This window comes from Spermophilus citellus (genome assembly GCF_964194105.1).
Source record: "Spermophilus citellus genome assembly, chromosome: 1".
Classification (NCBI taxonomy): Eukaryota; Metazoa; Chordata; class Mammalia; order Rodentia; family Sciuridae; genus Spermophilus; species Spermophilus citellus.
This window is the reverse complement of record NC_138182.1, coordinates 118522414-118546342: the sequence shown is the minus strand read 5'-3', so window position 1 is coordinate 118546342 and position 23929 is coordinate 118522414. Positions and strand designations below refer to the sequence as shown.

Genomic DNA, 23929 nt, shown 5'->3' with positions numbered 1-23929 from the left:
TGGTAGAAGGAGGTAAAGATTTAGATAGGATCTTGCCAAACTAAGCATTTACACAGAGTCACAGTGCTTGACAGTGTAGGTAAGCAACATAGTAGGTGCTGAATGATTGCTTTACTCTGGAAATTATATTATTTTGTCCCACTCATACAATGTAGAACCTCCACGATCAATGATCGCCAATCCATTTAAAAAAAGAAAAAGATCCCCTCTGAAAACAAAGTCTAAGAGCTTTCATGATAGGCAACATTTCATTGAGGTGGTCACAACATGGCAACAGGGGATTGAGCTCAACCTGTGTGATTACAACCAAGACAACCAATTAGAATATATTGGTGCTTTATTCCAGATCAAATGTAACCTACTAATTATAAGAACAATCATCAATAAACAACTTGTGATATCTTCAAATTAAAATCAAAATATAATGGGAAAAGTGCCAAATACTTTTCTGACATTTCACAAACCAAACTCCTAGTCATCAATGGAAGGTACTTGTCCAAGCCCAATAAGAATAAGAAATGTGTAACACCTGTCAATATATTCTAGATAGCAGATTGTTGTCTTACATCATATACAGTCATGTGCCACATGACCTTTTGGTCAATGATATTTTTGGATAATAATGGGCTACATATAAATAGTTATCAATAGAAAAGGGATTATTGCAGTGTTTGTAGTGACGGTGGTGCAAACAAACCTAACGCATGATCAATTCTGGTAGCTTGTTAAGTGAAATGCTGTGTGGGGCTGGACCCTAGGAAGCACTTACATGAGACAGCCTGGTATGTAACAGCCATTCCTTCTAGGACCGTGTGAATATACTGTGGTGTATGTGCAATGGTGAGGCAGCCTAAATATAAACTACCAGAATGTTTAAGTGACACCTGAGTATAAATAAAGAACTTTAAAATAATACTATTGGACACGGCTAGCACAGAGTTACCTGTAGGTATTCTGACCGTGGAAATGTACAGGGAAGAGTTCTTCTGGTGAACAAACTCCTGGGGGCGGGGGGGGGGGCAGTTACAGGTGCTCTGTTTCTTGTGCTTGGAATGTCCAGCAATTTCTCTTTGAAGCTATTAAGATAACTATACAGGCTCACTATCTAATTTATATGGTGATGTCCTTAGAGAAAAGGGGTTCTGTGTTTATATTAACCTGGACTTTATGTCAGTTAGTTAGCACTTGGGATTAAAGGAAGACTAAATCACAATGTAGTCATGGTAACAACAAGCTATGTAACTTGGGAGATAAATAAACATGGTGCTAGGAGGAGCAGCCACTTGTTTCTTGCCTCTGCATTATATGGGTAAGTCTCTGTTGTATTCCACGACTAAAACACCCAGTCCAGTGAAAACATTTCATGATAAACAAAAGTTAAAAGAATTCACAGCCAGAAAACCAGCACTGCAAGGCATTCTGAGCAAAACACTACAAGAAGAGGAATTGAGAAACAGCACCCCAAACTAACAGTGGGAGGTAACTCAGTAAAGGGAAGAAAAAAAAAATAACCAAAAAGGAAAAACTAGCCATATTAAAATAAATAAATAAACAACCATGACGGGAAGTACAAACCATATATCACCAGTAACCTTAAACGTTAATGGCTTAAACTCACCAATCAAGAGACATAGGCTAGTAACCTGGATTAAAAAAACAAACCCAACAATATGCTGCCTTCAGGAGACTCATAAGATAGGAAAAGACATACACAGGCTGAAGGTGAAACGTTGGGAAAAATCATACCACTCACATGGTCCTCGGAAGCAAGCAGGAGTGGCCATACTCATATCGAATAAAATCAACTTCAAACCTAAGTTAATCAAAAGGGATAAAGAAGGCCACTATATACTGTTAAAAGGAACCATCCACCAACAATACATAACAATTATCAATATGTATGCACCAAACAATGGTGCTACAACGTTCATAAAACAAACTCTCCTCAAGTTCAAGAGTCAAATAGAACACAACACAATAATAATGGGTGACTTCAACACACTGCTCTCTACATTGGACAGATCCTCCAGACAAAAGCTGAATAAAGAAACTATAGAACTCAATAACACAATCAATAACCTAGACTTAACCAACATATATAGAATATATCAACCATCCTCAAGTGGATACACGTTCTTCTCAGCACCACATGGATCCTTCTCAAAGATAGACCGTATATCATGCCATAGGCGACTCTTAGTAAATATAAAGGTGTGGAGATAATACCATGCATCTTATCTGATCATAATGGAATGAAACTGGAAATCAATGATAAAAGAAGGAAGGAAAAATCCTGCATCACCTGGAAAAAGAAGAATATGTTAAGAATGATCAATAGGGTACAGAAGACAAAAGGAAGAAATCAAAAAATTCTTGGAGATAAATGAAAAGACAGACACAACATATCGGAATCTATGGGACACAATGAAAGCAGTTTAGAGAGGGAAATTCATTTCCTGGAGATCATTCCTCAAAAAAAGAAAAAAAAACAACAAATAAACGAACTCACACTTCATCTCAAAACCCTAGAAAAGGAAGAGCAAAACAACAGCAAATGTAGTAGAAGGCAAGAAATAATTAAAATCAGAGCAGAAATCAACGAAATTGAAACAAAAAAAACATTGAAAAAATTGATAAAACTAAAAGTTGGTTCTTTGAAAAAATAAATAAGATCGACAGACCCTTAGCCATGCTAACGAAGAGAAGAAGAGAGAGAACTCAAATTACGAACATACGGGATGAAAAAGGCAATATCACAAGGGACACTACAGAAATACAGAAGATAATTAGAAATTATTTTGAAACCCTATATTCCAATAAAATAGAAGATAGCGAAGATATCAATAAATTTCTTAAGTCATATGATTTGCCCAGATTGAGTCAGGAAGATACACACAATTTAAACAGACCAATAACAAAGGAGGAAATAGAAGAAGCCATCAAAAGACTACCAACTAAGAAAAGCCCTGGACCAGATGGATATACAGCAGAGTTTTACAAAACCTTCAAAGAAGAATTAATACCAATACTTTTCAAGTTATTTCAAGAAATAGAAAAAGAAGGCGCTCTTCCAAATTCATTCTATGAGGCCAACATCATCCTGATCCCGAAACCAGACAAAGACACCTCAAAGAAAGAAAACTACAGACCAATATCTCTAATGAACTTAGATGCAAAAATCCTCAATAAAATTCTGGCGAATCGAATACAAAAGCATATAAAAAAAATTGTGCACCATGATCAAGTAGGATTCATCCCTGGGATGCAAGACTGGTTCAACATACGGAAATCAATAAATGTTATTCACAACATCAATAGACTTAACCATAAGAACCACATGATGATCTCGATAGATGCAGAAAAAGCATTCAACAAAGTTCAGCAACCCTTTATGTTCAAATCACTAGAAAAACTAGGGATAACAGGAACTTACCTCAAGATTGTAAAAGCCTCAGGCTAGCATCATTCTGAATGGAGAAAAACTGAAGGCATTCCCTCTAAAATCTGGAACAAGACAGGGATGCCCTCTATCACCACTTCTATTCAATTTAGTCCTCGAAATACTAGCCAGAGCAATTAGACAGACAAAAGAAATTAAAGGCATAAAAATAGGAAAAGAAGAACTTAAATTATCACTATTTGTGGATGATATGATACTATATCTAACAGACCCAAAAGGGTCTACAAAGAAACTACTAGAGCTAATAAGTGAATTCAGCAAAGTGGCAGGATATAAAATCAACACACATAAATCAAAGGCATTCCTGTATATCAGCAACAAATCTTCTGAAATAGAAATGAGGGCAACCACCCCATTCACAATATCCTCAAAAAAATAAAATCTTGGGAAACAACCTAACAATAGAGGTGAAAGATTTATACAATGAAAACTACAGAACCCTAAAGAGAGAAATAGAAGAAGACCTTAGAAGATGGAAAAATATACCCTGTTCATGGATAGGAAGAACTAACATCATCATAATGGCGATATTACCAAAAGTTCTCTATAGGTTTAATGCAATGTCAATCAAAATCCCAACAGCATTTCTTGTAGAAATAGATAAAGCAATCATGAAATTCATATGGAAAAACAAAAGACCCAGAATAGCAAAAGCAATTCTAAGCAGGAAGTGTGAATCAGGAGGTATAGTGATACCAGATTTCAAACTGTACCACAGAGCAATAGTAACAAAAATAGCATGGTACTGGTACCAAAACAGGTGGGTGGACAAATGGTACAGAATAGAGGACATAGAGACCAATCCACAAAATTACAACTTTCTTATATTTGATAAAGGGGCTAAAAGCATGCAATGGAGGAAGGATAGCATCTTCAACAAATGGTGTTGTGAAAACTGGAAATCCATATGCAACAAAATGAAACTGAATCCCTTTCTCTCGCCATGCACAAAAGTTAACTCAAAATGGATCAAAGAGCTTGATATCAAATCAGAGACACGGTGTCTGATAGAAGAAAAAGTTGGCTACAATCTACATACTGTGGGGTCGGGCTCCAAATTCCTTAATAGGACACCCATAGCACAAGAGTTAATAACTAGAATCAACAAATGGGACTTACTCAAACTAAAAAGTTTTTTCTCAGCAAGAGAAACAATAAGAGAGGTAAATAGGGAGCCTACATCCTGGGAACAAATCTTTACTCCTCACACTTCAGATAGAGCCCTAATATCCAGAGTATACAAAGAACTCAAAAAATTAAACAATAAGAAAAGAAATTACCCAATCAACAAATGGGCCAAAAACCTGAACACACACTTCTCAGAGGATGACATACAATCACTCAACAAATACATGAAAAAATGCTCACCATCTCTAGCAGTCAGAGAAATGCAAATCAAAACCACCCTAAGATACCATCTCACTCCAGTAAGATTGGCAGCCATTATGAAATCAAACAACAACAAGTGCTGGCGAGGATGTGGGGAAAAGGGTACTTTTGCACATTGCTGGTGGGACTGCAAATTGGTGCATCCAATTTGGAAAGCAGTATGGAGATTCCTGGGAAAGCTGGGAATGGAACCACCATTTGACCCAGCTATTGCCCTTCTCGGACTATTCCCTGAAGACCTTAAAAGAGCATATTACAGGGATACTGCCACATCGATGTTCATAGCAGCACAATTCACAATAGCTAGACTGTGGAACCAACCCAGATGCCCTTCAATAGATGAATGGATTAAAAAAATGTGGCATTTATACACAATGGAGTAGTACGCAGCACTAAAAAATGGCAAAATCATGGAATTTCAGGGAAATGGATGGCATTAGAGCAGATTATGCTAAGTGAAGCTAGCCAATCCCTAAAAAACAAATGCCAAGTGTCTTCTTTGATATAATGAGAGCAACTAAGAACAGAGCAGGGAGGAAGAGCAGGAGGAAAAGATTAACATTAAACAGAGACATGAGGTGGGAGGGAAAGGGAGAGAGAAGGGAAATTGCATGGAAATGGAAGGAGACCCTCATTGTTATACAAAATTACATATAAGAGGTTGTGGGGGGGGAAGGGAAAAAACAAGGGAAAGAATTAAATTACAACAGATGGGGTAGAGAGAGAAGATGGGAGGGGAGGGGAGGGGGGATAGTAGAGGATAGGAAAGGTAGCAGAATAAAACAGTTACTAATATGGCATTATGTAAAAATGTGGATGTGTAATCAATGTGATTCTGCAATCTGTATTTGGGGTAAAAATGGGAGTTTATAAGCCACTTGAATCGAATGTATGAAATATGATATGTCAAGAGTTTTGTAATGTTTTGAATAACCAATAAAAAAAATAAGTATGGTTTCTTAAATAAATTAATTACAAATTATAGCTGATGCCAAACTGATCTCTGTCTTTTTTCCAGTTGTTAAACAAACAGGACGCTGCCTCCTTTCTTTGACTCCTTCTTTAAAATGGGTTTTAAAAAGAATTGATAAAAGTTATCAACAGTCATGGTGAATCAATGTCCTGTATCTAATGTGTCACTGTCATTAATAATTTTTGTTAAAACACCTTAGGCTTTTACAGCAGTACTTACTATTTTAACCAGGAACTTTATACATATCATTGTCTTTTTTAGGCTGTAATATTTTGCCTTTTGCTGATATGTTCGCTAAATGAATTTCTGATGGTTATACTAAAATTTTATCATTAACAGGCATGGACACTCATGTTTTATACCTCACTTTTAATTAATGATAAATGGACTAAACCTCAAATCATTCCACAGCAAGCCAAATTAGCTGTCATTATCTCAGCAGTAAGATTGTTATTTACTACTTTAAATATTATCAGATTCTCAATATTTAGCTAAGCTCATGCCTCATATTTCCATGTCTTTGTTATTCCCCCCATTTGGATTCCAACTTAGTATCTCTTTTTTTAGCCCTTCCAACTCTTTTACAATGTCATACTCTCCCGTCTTCCTTGCTCATATATGCAGCCATACCAAGATTCCTGGACCTCTAACAAAGGGTAACGCACGCGCAGATGAACTGTGAAATCCCTTTGTCCTTTGTTTTCAGACGCTATGGAATCCCATGGATTCTTTCGTGAAAATGCTCAATCACTAATGAAAATGTTTCTATCTTTCTCAACAGGCTTGTGCTAGAGCCAACCACTGTTCTCACTGTGCACCCTTGTGGGTCCCTATGTGGAAAATTTGTAAATCTATAAATCCTAATACACTTTGGCAAATGGATGTTATCCATTTCCCTCCTTTTCATCCTTGTACCTTTCTTCACATTTCCACTGATATCCATACTGGGTTCATTTGTGCTAGTGCCCACAGATCTGAAAAGGTATCTGCTTGCATTTCTCATTCACTGCTTTGCTTTGCCACTATGGGCAAGCCTATTCATTTAAAGACAGATAATGTCCCTGTATATACATCTCGTGCTTTTGCACAATTATGTAATCAATGTAAATTTAAATCATGGAATTCTCAAAATCCTACTGAACAAGCTTTGGTTCAACAAGTGCATCATAGGTTTAAAGCTTGCCTTTTAAAACAAAAACAAAAATAGGGACCTAGCCTCTCTCATATTAATTATGCATAAATGTTGTTTTAATTACAGATAATGAACAACATACAATACAAAGTTATTACTCATAATTGGCCATCTGCTTTGGATACACATTTTATTCCCAAACAGCCATTACCAAAAAATTTATGTAAAATATAGGGTCCCACCTTACCCAGAATGACAAGACCCCATGCCTCTGATCACATGGGAAAAGGGATAGACTGCTATGCTTACACCAACACATCCTGTTCATATTCCATCTCAGTGTGTGAGACCTGCAAATCATGAGCTGGCATCAAAACCTGATCATCAAGTCTGTTTGATCCTGGATGAGAAAAGTCCCGCCAAACAAAAGGACAATGATGAGTCTCCTCAAAAGAGAAGAAACATTAAAAGGTACATCAAAAGAGGATCCCAAGTACTAGACTTCCAGTGACTTGGGGGGACATAAAATCATTAACAGCCTTAGCTCAATAGCAGCTGGCTCAAATGGGGTGAGAATGCACTCCAGAAAACTTAGTTACTGCTTTGATTGCTAAACTCACACAAAACTCTGTAAATGCTTTGGTCTTAATAATAATGTTGTTCTGTTGTACTCAAGCCGTGGGAAATCCAATACAATCCAGACTCCCTAACTTCTAGAACCCATTATAATATCTGAATCACTTGGCTGAAATTATTAATTCATCTGAGATTTGTATCCTCCAAGATATTGGTATGGGAAATGTACTGGGCTCTTGTATTCTTCCTGTGTACCGACCTGCACATGAAATTTTGAGTATGACAATGTTCTCCAACGGGGTATCCAAAAACAAATATACCATAAAGATCCTTAAAATTGGAGAAATCCTCAAAATGTTAAGCCTTCTAATGCTATGATGTTACTTACCTTCACTATGGCTATAAATGCAACCAACACTTATGCTGAAATTCAAGGCTCTATGCATAAATGTGTTTCTTTGGGACGACTCATTTAATTGTACCAAGTTGGAGCCCATTATGTATGGAAATGGTCATGTCCCTTTACCACCAGGATGGTTCTTTTCTTGTGGAACACACATTTTTAATTATATATCTGTTAGAATGTTGCACAGTACCCATAGTTGTCTTAGCAGACTGTGTTCTTATCATCCCCAAACAATTTAATAGGCCACCATCTTGCAGAATGTATTCTTAAAAGGTCTATTCCCTGTGATAAAAACTGTGAAGATTCAGTAAACCTTCTCTCTAATGCAAAATTTGATGCTTTGACATTATCCTTTGTGAGTATCCCTGGAATAATTGTCAGGGCTTATAAAACCACTATGAAACTGGCCTGTACTATGGTAAAAAAAAAATATTAATCATACTTCTATGGCCATTAATATGCTTAATGAGTTATTTATATAAAGAACTCAAAAAACTTACACCAAAAAAACGAACAACCCAATCAATAAATGGGCTGAGAACTGAGTAGAACTGAGAAATACAATTGATCAACAAATATTAAAAAAAAAAGTGTTCAACATCTCTAGAAAATAGAGAAATGCAAATCAAAACTATTCTAAGATTTCATCTCACTCCTGTCAGAATGGCAATCATCAAGAATAAAGGCAACAATAAATATTGGTGAGGATGTGGTGAAAAATGTGCACTCTTACATTGCTGGTGGAACTGCAAATTGGTGCAACCACTATGGAAAGCAGTATGGAGATTCCTCAGAAAACTGGGCATGCAACCACCATTTGACACAACTATCCCACTCCTTGGTTTATACCCAAAGAACAAGATCTTAAAATCAGCATACTACAGTGATGGAACCACATCAATGTTTATAGCAGCTCAATTCACAATAGCTATACTATGGAACCAACCTAGGTGTCCCTCAGTAGATAAATGGATAAAGAAAACGTGGTATATATACTCAGTGGAATATTACTCAGCTTTAAAGAAGAGTGAAATTATGGCATTCACCAGTAAATGGATGGAGTTGAAGAATATCATGTTAAGCAAAATAAGCTAATCCCACAAAACCAAAGGATGAATGTTCTCTGCAATATATAGATACAATTTTTCATTAAGGCAGGGGGCACTAGGAAAGAATAGCATTACCTTAGATAAAGTGGAGGAAAGTGATGGGAGGGAAGTAGAGGGAATGTGGGGATAGAAAAGACAGTAAAATGAAACAGACATTATTACTATATATATATGTGTGACTACGTGACAAATATGATTCTGCAACATGTACACTCAGAAAAATGAGAATTATATCCATGTATGATATATCAAAGTGCATAAATGCATTCTATTGTCCTGTATAACTAAAAAAAAAATTTTTAAATAACAGCAAAAAAATACTTAATGAAGAACAAAAACTATATCAAGCCATTCTCGACAATCGGGCTGCAATTGATTAACTGTTATTGTTACATCATAAAGGATGTCAGGAGCTTAATAATATGTATTGCTTCAATTTAAGTGATAATGATAATTCTATTTCAAAGGAGTTAGATTACCTTAAAGATACCAACAAGATTATGGAGGTTTAGACTTGTTGGATTGGCTCATTTTGTGGTTACCCAATTTCATCTGGATCAAACAATTACTCATAGGTGAATGTTTACTAGGATTCATAGGTGGATGTTTACTGGGATTGTTACGTTGCACTTACTGTTTTCAATACCTACCCTATTTTTTGCCCCCACCAGCATTAAGAAAAAAGAACAGATTATTCATGCAAAAGGCCTTAAAGGGGGCGGGGGCAGCTGTAGGTATTCTGACCTTGGAAATGTACAGGAAAGCATTCTTCTCTTGAGCAAACTCCCAAGGAGTAACAGCACTCTGTTTCCCATGCTTGTAATGCCCAGCAGTTTCTCCTTGAAGCCATTAAGATAACTATAAAGGCACACTATATAGTTTCTATGGTTACATCCTTGGAGAAAAGGAGCTCTGTGTTTATATTAACCTGGACCTTATCTCAGTTAGCTAGCAATTGGGATTAAAGGAAGACTAATTCATAACTAGTTATGGTAACAATAAGCTATGTAACTGTTGAGATAATAAACAGGGCTGATGGAGAGAGCAGCCACTTTTCTTCCTCTGCATTGTATATCTATGTTTCCTTTGTTCACTTCTTTACAGTTAGCTGAGAGATGAACCATGAGATGGACCAAGAGAAAAGTTTTCAGTGGTTTAATATTCATATGGAAAATTGACTAATGACATAGTAGGTATTGTGCAGAAGTGGAAACATTCACATTCAATTACAAAGATGAGTCAAGAAAAAATGTTATCTAATTGAAAACAATGCATTAGTTTCCTGATTCCATGCACAAATATTAATTCATTACAGATTCTTGTGTGAAAACAAAACTAAAACAATTTCAAAAATTTTTTTCTAGAGAAACAGAAAACATTTTTACATGAGAATAAGCAATAATTAAAAATGAGAAATTCAAATGCATTAAAATTAGAGGAATTAAAAGATGAAAACAAATCAAGAAGCAGCCTGAAATACATGGGATGTGTATTAGAGGGCATGGGGGCATAGTGAGATGAATAAATGCACAACTGAAATGGAAAAGAGCCAGGACACGGAACAGAAGGTAAAAACCACATTAAAAAATGTTTAGAAATTATCCATGAAGTTTGACAATTAAAACTACAAACCACATGAGGGAAATGATACATATAAAGATATCTGGCATTTGCAAGAATAAGGAATTGTAAATCTACCCAAATATTATCGATGAAGTCACTTCAATCACTTTCAAAATACCAATGACATTTTTATATAAAAATAAAAAGTATCATTCTAAGTTGACATGGAATTACAAGAAAACAAACAATGGAAGAAGAAAAATAAACTGGAAAGCACCACATTTCCAGCTTTCAAAACCTCCTCAAAGTACACTAACAAAGACCCAGTGGCACTGGTTTAAAGGCAGCAGTCGAGAAAAATGCGGGATCAGGACACTGATGACCCATGCAGAAGGAAATGATGCTGCACAACCGGGGTCATTCAAGGAAAAAAGGACATGCAGGGAAATGAATGGCCAGGAAACTGTGTGTTTATGTCAAGGCGTGAAGTCAGACCCTCCCCTCACAGCACGTGCCTACATGAAATCCACATGGACCAAAGCCCTGAAGATGTGAACCTCATCCATTCTTAGAAGACAATGCAGAGCACAATCTCACAAAACTAGAGCACAATCTCACAACAGTGGATTTGGGAATGGTTTCTGGGATATTTATCCATCCAGGTGATTCATGAAAGAATAGATGAACTTGATTTCACCAAATGGCTTTCAGTTGTGTCATTTGCAGCAATGAGAGTGAAACTTTGGACACCACACTTAGTGGAACAAGCCAGGCACAGAGAGAGACATCTGTGTGTACAAACTCAGAGAAGTTGCAAGTTGAAGTCACAGAAAGTACAAGAATAGTCACCAGAGGCAAGGAAGAGAGAGGAGAAGGGACAGGGCAGGACTGGAAGAGCAGACTGTGTATCAGGTACTAAAATACTCCCAGGAGGGGCCAGCAGGACTGCTCTCCAGAACAGTAGAGTGTCCAGAGCATGTAGTGCACAACATGTCACTGTACATTTCATAATAAAGCATGGGGAGTAGTCCACAGACACCCAGAAATGATAAATGTAAGGGTCAGAAGGGCTAAAGCCCTAATCTTATCACGACACACTGGAACAGATCTGCAACTAGCTCACTGCACCTCATCTACATGTGCAATTTAAAAGCGAATCAACACTAAAGAGTGAAAATTTTAACTTTCATCGGACACCACCAACAGAGTGAAATGGCACCCCAAAGAAATGTGGAAAACACCGGCGCATCATGATTCTGGAGAAGGTTTGATACCTAGAAAAAGCAGCTGACAAAAATCAAACCCATCTTCATGACATCAACATGCACATACCAGGAAAAGAATGAAAAACCCTAAAAAGCCACAGGGATCTATAAAACCTAAGGCTACACTGAAGAACAAAACCCTGTCTCCGTGACAGAAAAACAAGTCAAGGATTCCTGCTCTCACTACTTCTAGACAACACAGCAAGAGGGGGGCTCCCAGGGAAGCCAGGAACAAAATCACAGCATTCCAGACCTCAGGGCTGACTCACACAGCACCAGATACTGAGGCAAAACCAAGGACTCCACCATATAAAGGTGGGAAAGGTAAAAACTCAGACCCACTCATGGGCTGAGACAGCTGCACAGGCACCAAGACAGGAGGAGAGAGGGACACCTCTGCACCCTTCACCACCTCTCATCTCATCAACAGTGACCACCTGACACAGTGCCCATTTGCCTTGTATTTCTGGCTTCCTGCTCCCTACAGTCTCTACTACAAGTGGATAAGGACATCTGACAGGGTTTCTTCACTGCTGTACCTACCAGAAAGCCTTCGACATGGGGGAGATCGATACCTGAGAAGTCCCAGGGCTCTAACACACAGAGGCCTCACACAAACCTCCTCACAGGCCCACAGCCACTCAACTGTCACAGGCTGAAGTGATCAACCCTATCTCATGTGTCAGAGCGGTGGCTCCTGGACCCTAAGCCATTTCGCAAAGTTGGGGAAACCCAAATGAGTTCACAATGTAGGTCCACATGACATCCTGCCTACAAAGTTCAGTGCACCAGCACTCATGATTTTCAAAACCTGGAAGCACCCATGAGGAAGACGTGTTCCCAAGGTCAGGAGTGAAAAATTTAATAAACAAAACTCATTAATTTAATAATCAAAAAAATCAACTTTTTACTCATAAAATTCTGAAATGGAACTTAAAAAGTTCATTTACAATGACACTCAAAAAATAAATATAGAAGAATAGACAATATAATAATAATATATAATACATACATAATAAATAGCAAATAGAAAATTATAAAACTTATTTTCTAAACTGTAATGCTTGGTGGAAGTAGCTCAACATCCAAATAAATACCATTCTATGCTCATGGACTAAAGGTTTAATGTTATTAAGGTGGTGATACCCCCAAAGAATCTACCAATTATATTTAAACCCATCAGAATCCCAGGTGATGATTCCTTTTTAGACATTGAAAATGTCATTCAACATTACGAGGGACCCAGAATACCACAGGACTTTGAAAACGAGAACAGCAGTCTGACTAGCACTTCATGAGTACAAAGCTCACTTCAAGTCGGCAGTAATCAAGGGTGCAGTAATGGTACCTGGAACACCATGTAGAAGAGAAATGATAGCAGTCTCGGGGAGCAGAAGGTCAGCCAAATAGCAGTGGAGCTGCTCCACATGGAAACAGGGAAAATGAAGCAGAACAAATGTGACCCTGGAACAGCCTCCAATTTCACATAACTTCATGATGCACCTCAGTCCTTACTGCAAACCCTGGGACTCAGCACCATCCTGGAGGGAGCAGCCTGAGCGCCCTGTGCAACATCAACATGCTACAGTGATAAAGTCACATCACAGTTCCCCGTATCCAAGGCCAGCCCAGGATGCCATCAAGAGAAAAAGGAATAAAGAAATTGAAGTACACATACACAATGGGATTTTGTTCAGTCATAAAAAATGAAAGTATGTCAGTAGCATGAAAATGTGTAGAACTGGAAGACAACATACTAAGTGAAATAAGTGAGAGCCAGAAACTCAGATGCTGAATGTTTTCTTTCCCATATGCGGAAGCTAGAGCAAAATCAGGACAAAAAGTGGGGTAGGCAGGATCCCGTGAAAATAGAAGAGAGGGAGGTGAAGAAGAGGACAGAGACTGAGATAAAGGAGGAAACAGGAAATGAGAGAACACTGGAGTGGAGTTGAACAGATCATCCTACGCACATAGATGACATATCATGATGAATTCCACCATTATGTTGATCCATAAAGCATAAATTTGAAATAAATAATAGTAGGAAGTCTAGTGAGTAGAGGTAAGGAAACACAAAGAAAGTAGGAGAGAAAGGAAAATTACTGGGGACTGAAGTGGAGTAACTTACACCAACCTAATGCTTGCACATTATATAAAAAATAAAACCCAACATTAGCCAGGCAAGGAGGTACACACCTGTAACAGTAGCAACCGAGGAGTCTGAGGCAGAGGATGCAAGTTTGAGGCCAGCCTCAGCAATGTAGTGAGGCCCTAAACAAATTAAGGAGATGGTCTAAAAATAAAATATAAAAAGGGCCCGGGATGTGGTTCAGTGGTAAAGTTCCTCTGAGTACAATCCCTGAGAGCAAAAAGATAAATAAATAAAATAAACCCTAATATCACGTATAACTAATATACTAATACAAATGGTGGGGGACAATTTGAGAATATATGAGAACTACTGCCCTGGGTTAGACACTCAGCACAACAAAGGAAATGAGAATAACAACATAACTTATTAGGAGCTTTTTTTTCTTAAAGTCCTAAAACAAGTCCAATGAAAACAATGATCAAATAGAAGATTTTTTTTTCTTTTTCTTTCTTTCTTTTTTTTTTTTCTTTTTACCTCACCCCTGAATAAATACATTTGACATTTAAGGAATACCTAGGTCTCTGATAAGTAAGCAGACCAATTTGAAGTGACAGAAAGGGCTGGTGCTGAGGGAGCACACATGTGTCAGGCTCAAGGAGCAGGTAAGGTCCCTGCCAGCTGGACATCTCACACCTGGTCCTGCTCACTGAAACACTCCATGATCATCCTCCCAGGAGACCTGACCATGACTCCAGGCTACAAGTCTTATCAGGTTTGCATAGCACTGCACTGGGGTGGGTGGTCCTTATGTTCTGGGAGAGTTTTCCTACTTCACACCTGTGAGAGAATGCAAGGACAGGAATCACTGCTGACCTGGCCCCTCAGCACCAGCATCCACAGGCTCACTGTCCATCTGTCTCCAAGGAATGAAAACAGGGCTTCGGGGAGACAGTGTCCCTAGGAGGCAGCTGTCTAGATGAGGCCTATTCCAAGAGATTCCTCAGCATAAGGGCTCCAGCTGCTCCCCTCATAAGCTGAATGATACACTTTACAACGTCCTCTAGAAGGAGCTGACCAAGGGCCTAAAATTGCCTGCTTCCTATAGGACACAGGGCAGCCTACAGGACTTGACACAGCCCCAAGCGGGGCAATACAGTGGCTGAAAACATGGAACCCTGTCAGGGGTCCAAAGGAAACCTCTCCACAATTTGATAAGGTATCAATTCCTGGGAAGGAAAAAAAGAGAGAGAGAGAGAGAGAGAGAGAGGCAGGCAGGCAGGCAGAAGTTCTCTTAACAGTGAAGTTCCAGGTGACTGTTCTCTCCTTTCATCATATGGGAAATTTACAAAAAGAGATGAAAATGCTGTGAACTTGGAGGGAGAGTCAGATCTGTAAATATGAGAAAAGGACAGGAATATTAAGAATGTACCAAAAGCCCTGGTAGGGCATAGAAGGGGGAAAGGAGGGTAACTCCTTGAGAGAAGAAACACAGATCCCTCAGACCAGCATCTTCTACCCAGGAGCCCCACACCTAAGGCAGGATCCCCTGAGACCCATTACCTTCACTTCACACTGAGTACTTAGGGCTGGGGTCCAGCTGGGCAGACAGAATTCTGCCAAAGTAGCCGCAGACCAGGCAGCACACTGGGAACCCACCTGCACCAGCCCACACCATGGCCATCAAGGGCTGAGCTGAAGCAGCATCTGACTCAGGTACTCTTGGATGACTATAGAGATGACAATGGGAGGCCAGAGGCCAGCCACAGCTGGTTCATCACTTGTAACAAGCCTACCTCCCACCTGACCAGACCTGCCCCACACACTCACCATTTTCCGTCTTCTGGGGAGACCTGACATCCTTTCTGTGGACCTCATAGCACCTGCAGGTCACAAGGAGACAAATGTGAGCCAGAGCCACTTGGGCCTCACACAGCAGAGAAGACACAGTCCTGGAGATGGATTCTGAGCTCCACAGGGTGAGATATAGGCTTCTGAGACTGTGGAAGGCCACCCCCTCCCACCAGCTGCCTGCTAACTAGCCAAGGCTCCACAAGACCCCTCTCTCTTCCCAACAAATATGCACACTCTGGGGCCCTGACTGACAGGAGATGCATCACACTCCTGATACATAGGCCAGGAAGACAAGGTATTGGCAAAAGCCCTTTCCAGGCAGGACTTCCTCCCTGCAAGGGGACCTGCCCCACCAGGGGGACATTTCCACTTATGCAGAGCTGAGCCTGGCTTTCCACAGCAGGTCGTGTTGGCTAGGAAGCTCTTCTGGGCAGAGTCCCAGACATATGTGAGGAATTACAGCCTTGGTTCCAAGGCAGCCTACCATGACCTCAGAGAAGGTGTGTGCCTGGTCAGGCCTGACTGGGAAGAAGGGAGCCAGGCATAAATCACTTGGGAAAAGGCCAGAACTTCATGGGCAAGGCCTACTCACACTTTTACTCTGTTAACTCATTTTCAGACAAAATAATAATCATCATCATCATCATCATCATCATCATCATCAATCAGGAAGTACAAGTATTAAGTGCATAAAAAACGAATTAGATGACAATTACAAAAAACTCAGTGAAAGAACAAGCAAACATTTGAACCAGCTCAGGTTAGAGCCTGCCTCACTCACAGTTCAGAATAAATACCCACTTGCAAAGGGGTAATCACATTCCCATATTGGGAAACAGATTCTGACTGCTGAAATGTGGCCCCAGAAAGGCTCATTCCCTGTGTCTAGGAGGGGACACCTAAGAATTTATCTCTCAAAATCCACCATGCTTCCTGTTCTATAGATATACTTAATAAGATAAATTCAAATGAAAAAAAGAATGATACATCTATAAAAAGGGGGCTCTTCCACCAAACTGCAATAGGGGGCAAGATGGCTACCCTACCTCAGGGCAGATGTCTGCAGTCTTTACAAAGAGAAATGAATTCATTTGAAGGGAAAATTAAAAGATAAAAATATAACCTAAAAATAAATTCCATGAGAAAATGACTGAAAACCATTTCAAAGACCATGGAAATACACAGAAAAATGCTCATACTAATGGTATTCAGTGAAAAGCAATATATAGCCACATGGAAGTAAAAAAGGATAGACAGGTAGGAGGGTAAATGGATGAATGGTGAGACAGCTGCTCCTCACACTGCAGCAGTTTACCCATAATCAATAACCTGAGAATTTCCCTATGTGTACAAAATTATAAAGCGTACACACTTGGGGACCAAATTTAAAAATAGAATGAAATTGTCAAAAATGTAAAAATGAAACTGGAAACAAGTGAAGTTCCTGAAGCAGGAACAGGGAAGGAAACTGGGAGACCCAAAGACTCAGACAGCACAGGAGTCTAACCAACTGAGGCAGAGAAACCACACACTGCACATTACAGAACTCCAGTGATAGAGCACTAATGGTAACATTAAGGTACTGAAAACTCAATAAGACAGAACTAAGAAAAATTCTGCTTCCTCACAGCTGGTTAAACTGGAAGGAAAGACAGAATTAGCACTGCACTCACCTCCAGGCAGAGGGTGGAGAGAGCAGGGAGAGAGGCAGCCTGCCCAGGGCCAACCCATCCCTATTCGGACAGGAATATATGGATGTATAGATTCTTACTAAACTGAGCATTAAAATAATATTTCAACATCAAATTTCTGCACCCAAATAAATATTAATCCATAATATAAAAATCTCCCATTCAGTGAAGGAATAAAATTCTTGACCAGGTGACATGGCTATGACTTTTATCCCACTGGCTTAGGATGCCGAGACTGAAGGACCATGAGTTCAAAGCCAGGCTCAGCAACAGGGAGGCATAAGCAACTCAGTGAGACCCTGTCTATACATTTAAATAACAACAACAACAATAATACAAAAAAAGGGCCAGGGATATCTCAGTGGTTGAGTGTCCCTGAGTTCAATCCCCAGTACCTAAGAGGGGGAAAAAAAAAAAAAACGAACTTCCTACATTCTTGGAACAAAGTGGAATTTTATGGCACCAAGATTTGATAAAGAAAACAACAGGAACCAGCTCAGGGAAGCACCCTCTCACCCACAGTACACCAGGAATCTCCACTTTTGTGACTAACTCTTCCCCAAGCTTGGGGACCATTCTCACAGTAGATGCAGCTCAGGTGGATTTTCCTAGGAAATGAAGAAAACATGAGCAGCTGGGACATTTGGTTCTGGAAGGTCACTGTGTTCTCTTTTCCCTAGAGTGGAATGTTCCCTCCTGCAGGACCTCAGTTGTCACTGGCACCCAAGCACCCACCAGCAGGCACACGGAGGTTCTGGCCTGCGAGACCTTTTCCAAGAAACCGCTTCTGACATCTACAACGTGAGTTTGATGAACACCAATCCATTCTCCAAAACTACTGGTCACTCAAAAGTTCAATTCTGACACCACCAGTCAGCACAAACCCTAGTTCAGGGTCAGCTCCACAACACTGCCCCATTGTAGATGCCAGCTGCAGGGCAGGAGGGCCAGTCCTGCTGAGAGCAAAGAACTACAAACTGGGGACTCTATCACCCCCTATTCAACTTCAATGATTTGATTTTAACAAAGCACATCATTTATGTTCAATTTAAAAGACTCAACTTAGAATTGGCCAAAATGGAAAAGATATGTAAGAAAAAGAAAGTGACAAAGGGACTCCTGTGAAAAAACTGATTGAATAAATCCCCCTCCTCTGCATTCTGCTAGAGCAGTTCCTGCACAGACACCCCCCTTCCCATTATGACTCAAATGATGCTCCCTTTTCAGCCCATGGCAGAAACACACTGATCCTGAAAATTCCTCCCCACTTCTTTTTTCTCATAAGCAATTAGGAATTTCGTTTTCAGGGATCAGAAAAAATACTTTTTAAGCAAAACTGACTCAAGTTTCTCTCCTTAATCCAGGACCCTGAACTCTGACCCACTGGCAGCTAGAGCCAGTCTATACACTTCTTCCTGACCCCTCCTGAGATCAGGCTGACTTGTGGTGAAACATTCTCTGCCCTGGGATCTGATCCTGCCCTGTCCTTGCTGCCCTCCCCTCCAAAATACAAGAGCAGATGTTTTGGTGAATCTTTGTAATGAATGAATCAACTTTTCTACCATAGGTACTGGGAAAATGTACTCACTTTCTGCAACCATACTGAAACAAGATCTTTCCTATTTCTTTTCCAGGTAGCATTTCCAAAGCTAAGTCCTGGAATTCTATTTTAAACCACTCTTCCACCCCCAAAACCCCAGTAAAAAACACATCTGAAAAGAGAAAAAGATATATAAGAAATTTTAACTAGAGAGGTGCAGTAGTGCAGGCCTGTAATCCCAATGACTCTGGAGTATGACAGAGAAGGAACACCAGTTAAAATCCAACCTCAGCAAGTTAGCAAAGCCCTTGTGAGGTTGAATTTTGTAAAAAAGAAACCAACTTCTGGGCTAGGGATATAACATTTGGTAGAGTGCCTGCCTCGAATGCACAAAGACATGGGTTCAATCCCCAGCACCACAAAAAAAAAAAAAAAAGGAAAGAAAGAAACCAAGTTCTCTACCACACTTTCATCTGGGAATGCATTCATATCTACTGCAGGCACACTGCAACATAGGATTTCCCTTTTTTCTATTCCCACATAACATTCCAAAAGCAAAGCCCTGGAATTCTATTTTTAAATTGGTAGAACACGCCCCCCACATAAATAAATAAATAAATAAAAGAAGGCATCTGAGAAACTCAGTAAACTCACTCTGGTGAAGAGAAACAGTCCTAAGAATTTTTAACTAAAACAATATAGGACCAAGTGTTTGCTTGTTTTCTGTTTCTAGCCTTCTTTCTTCCCCTTGAATTATCTCTCTCTCTTACCCTTTAGGAATATTTCCTAATCAACCCTACTAATAAATTACATTTTACAATTAATAGAAAAACTGACACTAAAATACCTGAGCCAGTCTTTCCAAGGCAAAAACCCGGGGAGCTGCAGCACCACTGGACACTGACCAGCTTCAGGTCAGGCTTCTGTCACCAGGCACATCCTCCCACCTCCCTCCTGCTGCTGAAGAGCTTTGTAGGGCTTTGCTCCACCTTGCTGGGATCAGTTTTCCCTGCTCTTTAGGATAACTGTTCTTCCTTCACAGCTCTGAGCCCATCCAAAGGGTAGGAACCATATATGTCATGTTACCTCAACACCAGCATCTCACTGCCTGACCTGGGTGTCTCCAGCTGCTCCCCTGAGAGGCTACATTCCACATCTCAGGCTGTCCTCTAGGAGGACCTGATGCAGAGCTTAAAATTGCCTGCACCTTTCAGAACACAGGACACCTGTGTGCTGCAGGCACACTGAAACATAGGATTGCAGCAGCCCCAGGAAAAGACAGAACAATGACTGAAGACACAGGACCCTGTGTGGTATCCAAAGGACACCTCTGCTCAAAGACTCTGCACAGGTGTTTGTACCTGGGCAAGATGAAGAGATGCATAAGTGCTTTATAAACACAAAAACTCAAGTTCCAGGTAATTCCTCTTTGCTTTCCACTCGTGGGAAATCTTGGCCCACATTAAAAAAAAAAAAAAAAAAAAAAAAAAAAGAAAGAAAGAAAATCTTTAAAAGTGCTATTCATTAAAAGGTGAAACTACCACAATTAAAACACTATCTGGTCAGGTTTACTGGCACATTCCTGCAATCCCAGTGCCTGGGGAGATGGAGGCAGGAGGATCCCGAATTCAAAGCCAGCCTCAGCAACCACAAGACACTAAGCAACTCAATGCGATCCTGTATCTAAATAAAATACAAAATAGAGCTGGGGATGGGGCTCAGTGGCCAAGTGCCCAAGAGTTCAATCCCGGGAACCAAAAGAAAAAAGACAAGGAAAAAGATAGCACTGTCTACTTGAACAGTAGGCTGTGGAGCAAATGGATGATAAAGTGCGCCCTGGAGAGTGCAGCTGCCATCTGGGAATGCGGGCAGGGAACTGGAATTGTAAGGGTCTGCTGCCAACTCTAGTAGGAGCAAAGGTCCCAATGGAAAATGGATTCCATACCCAGCTTCTTGCACATTTAGGAGTATGTGTTGAAGGGTGCACAGGTTAATTCTGTGGAGAAAACAGGGACAGACCGGGACCCCCAAAGGCCAACTTCTCACTGACAGAACACACTTGAGTCCAGATTCCCTGTTACCCTCCCCTGCTCACCTCACACTCTGGGAGCGTCAGGCTGTGTGCTGCCTAGATATGACCCAGGGAGGTCACCAACAGGGAATGGAAGAGGGCAGGGACCAGCCCCGAGAGAGAGACCCAGGACGATTAGCCAGAGAGGACTGGGTCACCCTCTGCAGCTGAACTCGGGGACCTACCACCCAACCCACTCCGCGGGACCACGGGGACAAGGTCCAGGGCCACCCGCCAGCAGGGTGACCTCGGGGACCTGCCACCAAGCACTTCCCACCCCGCGGGACTAGGGATAGGGCCCAGGGTCATCCACCAGTGGCACTCTGGTCGCCAAAGCAAGTGCTCACCGGATCCCGCCAGTCCTGGCCACACTCACCGTTTGGGGGCTCCAGGGTGACCCGCCGTCCTTTCAAGGGACGTCTGGTTTCCGAACTCCTCGGGGCCCCAGGTTACGCAGAGTCCCCGGGGATCCGGAGAAGAGGACAAAGGAGCAATGGAGGAAGGAGCTCAGCAAGGGAGAGGAAAAGCCGGGAGACTGCGAGAGCCCGCCCTTCACCTTCCTCTGCGCACCTGATTGGACAGTTCCTCTCCTGCTCCGCCTCCAGGTACTGTACCAGCCTTGAGTGACAGCTATTCTAACCCAATCGTTGGCTGATACAGTCCAGATGACAGGCTCTAGGCCCAGCCCTTTTCAGGCAGGGCTTCCTTGGCGAGCTGGGACCTGAGCCTGGCGGGAAACTTTTATATTCATCCTGGTGTAGAAGGCAACAGGGGAAGAGGACTAAGGAATGTCAGCGATATGTACAAATAACTGTGCTGTTCACGATTGGGAGTAACTTGAGAATTTTATTACGATTTAAAATTGCATGACCTTCCTCACCTGTGTTCTTTTAGATGGCTCAGCCCCAGCTATGGAAAGGAAGGCCCTGTTTAATTGAAATGAAATGTGTTATGTATTTTTAAACTTTCTGAAAGCCACATAAAAACAAAAAAGAAACATGTAAAGTAGCTCAGGCATAACTCAGTGGTAGAGTGTTTTTGTACCAAAGGCAAAGCCCTGTGTTCCATCCCCAGCAAAAAAAAAAAAAAAAAAAGATTCAAAACGCAAGAGTGTCACAGGTGAAATGGTTGATTTCTTTAATGCAATATATGTAAAATATAATTATTTTTCTATGCAACCGATGCAATGAGGTATTACTGTAAGTGCATGGCCCACAAATGACTGAGGCAGGAGACAGCAACTCTTTAATGTCAGCAACTTTCCTTTATTTTGCAGTGAAGTCAATCCATCAGGCATAGGAGGGCTCATTTTCTGGGTATGGAAATGCCTCCCCAGGGTTACAGGAGTTTGGGTTTCATAGTTTACAATGAGGATGAATTAATCATTGGAGATTGTAGACATGCAGTTTGGCGGCTCAGGGACCTAGTAGTGCAAGCTAAAATTTTAACTCAGGAATGCAGTTGTAAAAAGGTTAAAACTTACTGTCATTGGGAAAAGTTCACAACTAGGTATTCCCTGCTTATCTCTGGGATCCATTGTTACTAGAGCATGACTATTTGCTTTTCTCCTTCCAGGACTCATCTGCAATGGGAAAGGATAAAAAGTCCAGACCCCAGTATTTTAGTATTTGCCTCCTTCCTTCAGGGCCAATTATGGTTGAGCAGGGGTAATGTCTGCTTTTGGTGGAAATGCTGGGGAAGAACCCAAGAAGGGATGAATTTTTGGTTTTTTCCCTCAGTGTCCATTGTAAATGTTTACTAATTTCCTCTCCCTCCTCCCAAGCCACACTCTTTTCATTTTTCTTGGTGAGCTCTCATAGGAATGTTAATTTCCATAACCCTTCAATTACTATTAATTAACTACTTGTCTTTATGGTACTATTTCTTTAAATTATACTGTATTCTCTCAGTAGCTCAATGCAAACCAGCCACATTCCATGTGCTCAGGAGTCCAACCTAATCTTTGTGGCTGCCACATAGGTTCATCTGTGAGGTTTGTGACCCCGATATCTGTCAGCAGAAAAGGACCTATAACATCCACCTACTTTTATGCGATAATGAGGGAACATCCCTTCCCTGCCAGTAGCTTGGCTCTAATCTGCAGGCTGTGGTTGTGTGTTTCCACTTCACAGGAGGAGTGCCCTGTGACTACCAATCACATGTACAGATGTTCATATGCATACCTGTGTAACTCAACATCATCTAATAGGAAACCCAACCTTAAACAAGGGGAAGATAACTCAGTTCCTGTTGGCATCCTGTTGTTGGACAGTAACTCCCAGTGAATGTGTTGTTGAACCCTGGCCTCCCATCTGCACTGAGTCTATGTGTCACATGGCTCTGACTGCAGAACAAATCACTCCATAAGGTACCAGCTCAAGGGTGACTGGTCAGCAATCTGGGCACAGTGGGGCCCACCCGGCCTGTGTTCTACGTGTTGACCAGGAAGCTCTGCTTCTGGGGAGAACTGGCTGTTGGCTGGGGCACCTTGGTTCTCCTCCCCATTGTATCTCCTCCTCCATCAGCAACACAGTCTTTGCACTCATGGAGAAAGAGGGTTCTACTAGGAAGACAAGAAGCACTCAAGACCTTTGGATCCAAGATGCACAATGATATACTGTCATATTTGTTTTATTCTGTTGGATGCAGCAAATAAGGAATAACATGATCTTAACACTGTTGAGTTTTGTTGTGCTTGAATATTAGCTACTTCCCATTTATTTAGCCCTTTCTTGATTACTTTCAACTTTCTGGTCAATGGGTCTTAACCTTCTTCTGTTGTAAGATTTAATTTCCAAGTATTTTTTGTTT

The 23929-nt window shown here is 40.7% G+C and overlaps 1 protein-coding gene across 4 annotated transcripts in view; it reads right to left on the bottom strand.

Annotated features, from left to right (window-relative positions):
- Window positions 1–23929, bottom strand: part of LOC308655607 (uncharacterized protein) — an 801622-nt gene that overhangs the window by 5676 nt on the left and 772017 nt on the right. The window contains exons 1-2 of one of the 4 annotated variants that reach the window (XM_081305658.1): window positions 21495–21644; window positions 15793–15845 (exon numbers count right to left, since the gene is read on the bottom strand). The exons of 2 other annotated variants lie outside the window; for them this stretch is intronic. In XM_081305658.1, coding sequence (XP_081161784.1) covers window positions 15793–15840 — 48 coding nt within the window. In that variant the 5' untranslated portion in view covers window positions 15841–15845; window positions 21495–21644. Of the gene's footprint in view, window positions 1–15792; window positions 15846–21494; window positions 21645–23929 lie in introns of those variants that run through there. One more of the 4 variants, XM_081305659.1, reaches the window with a different exon arrangement.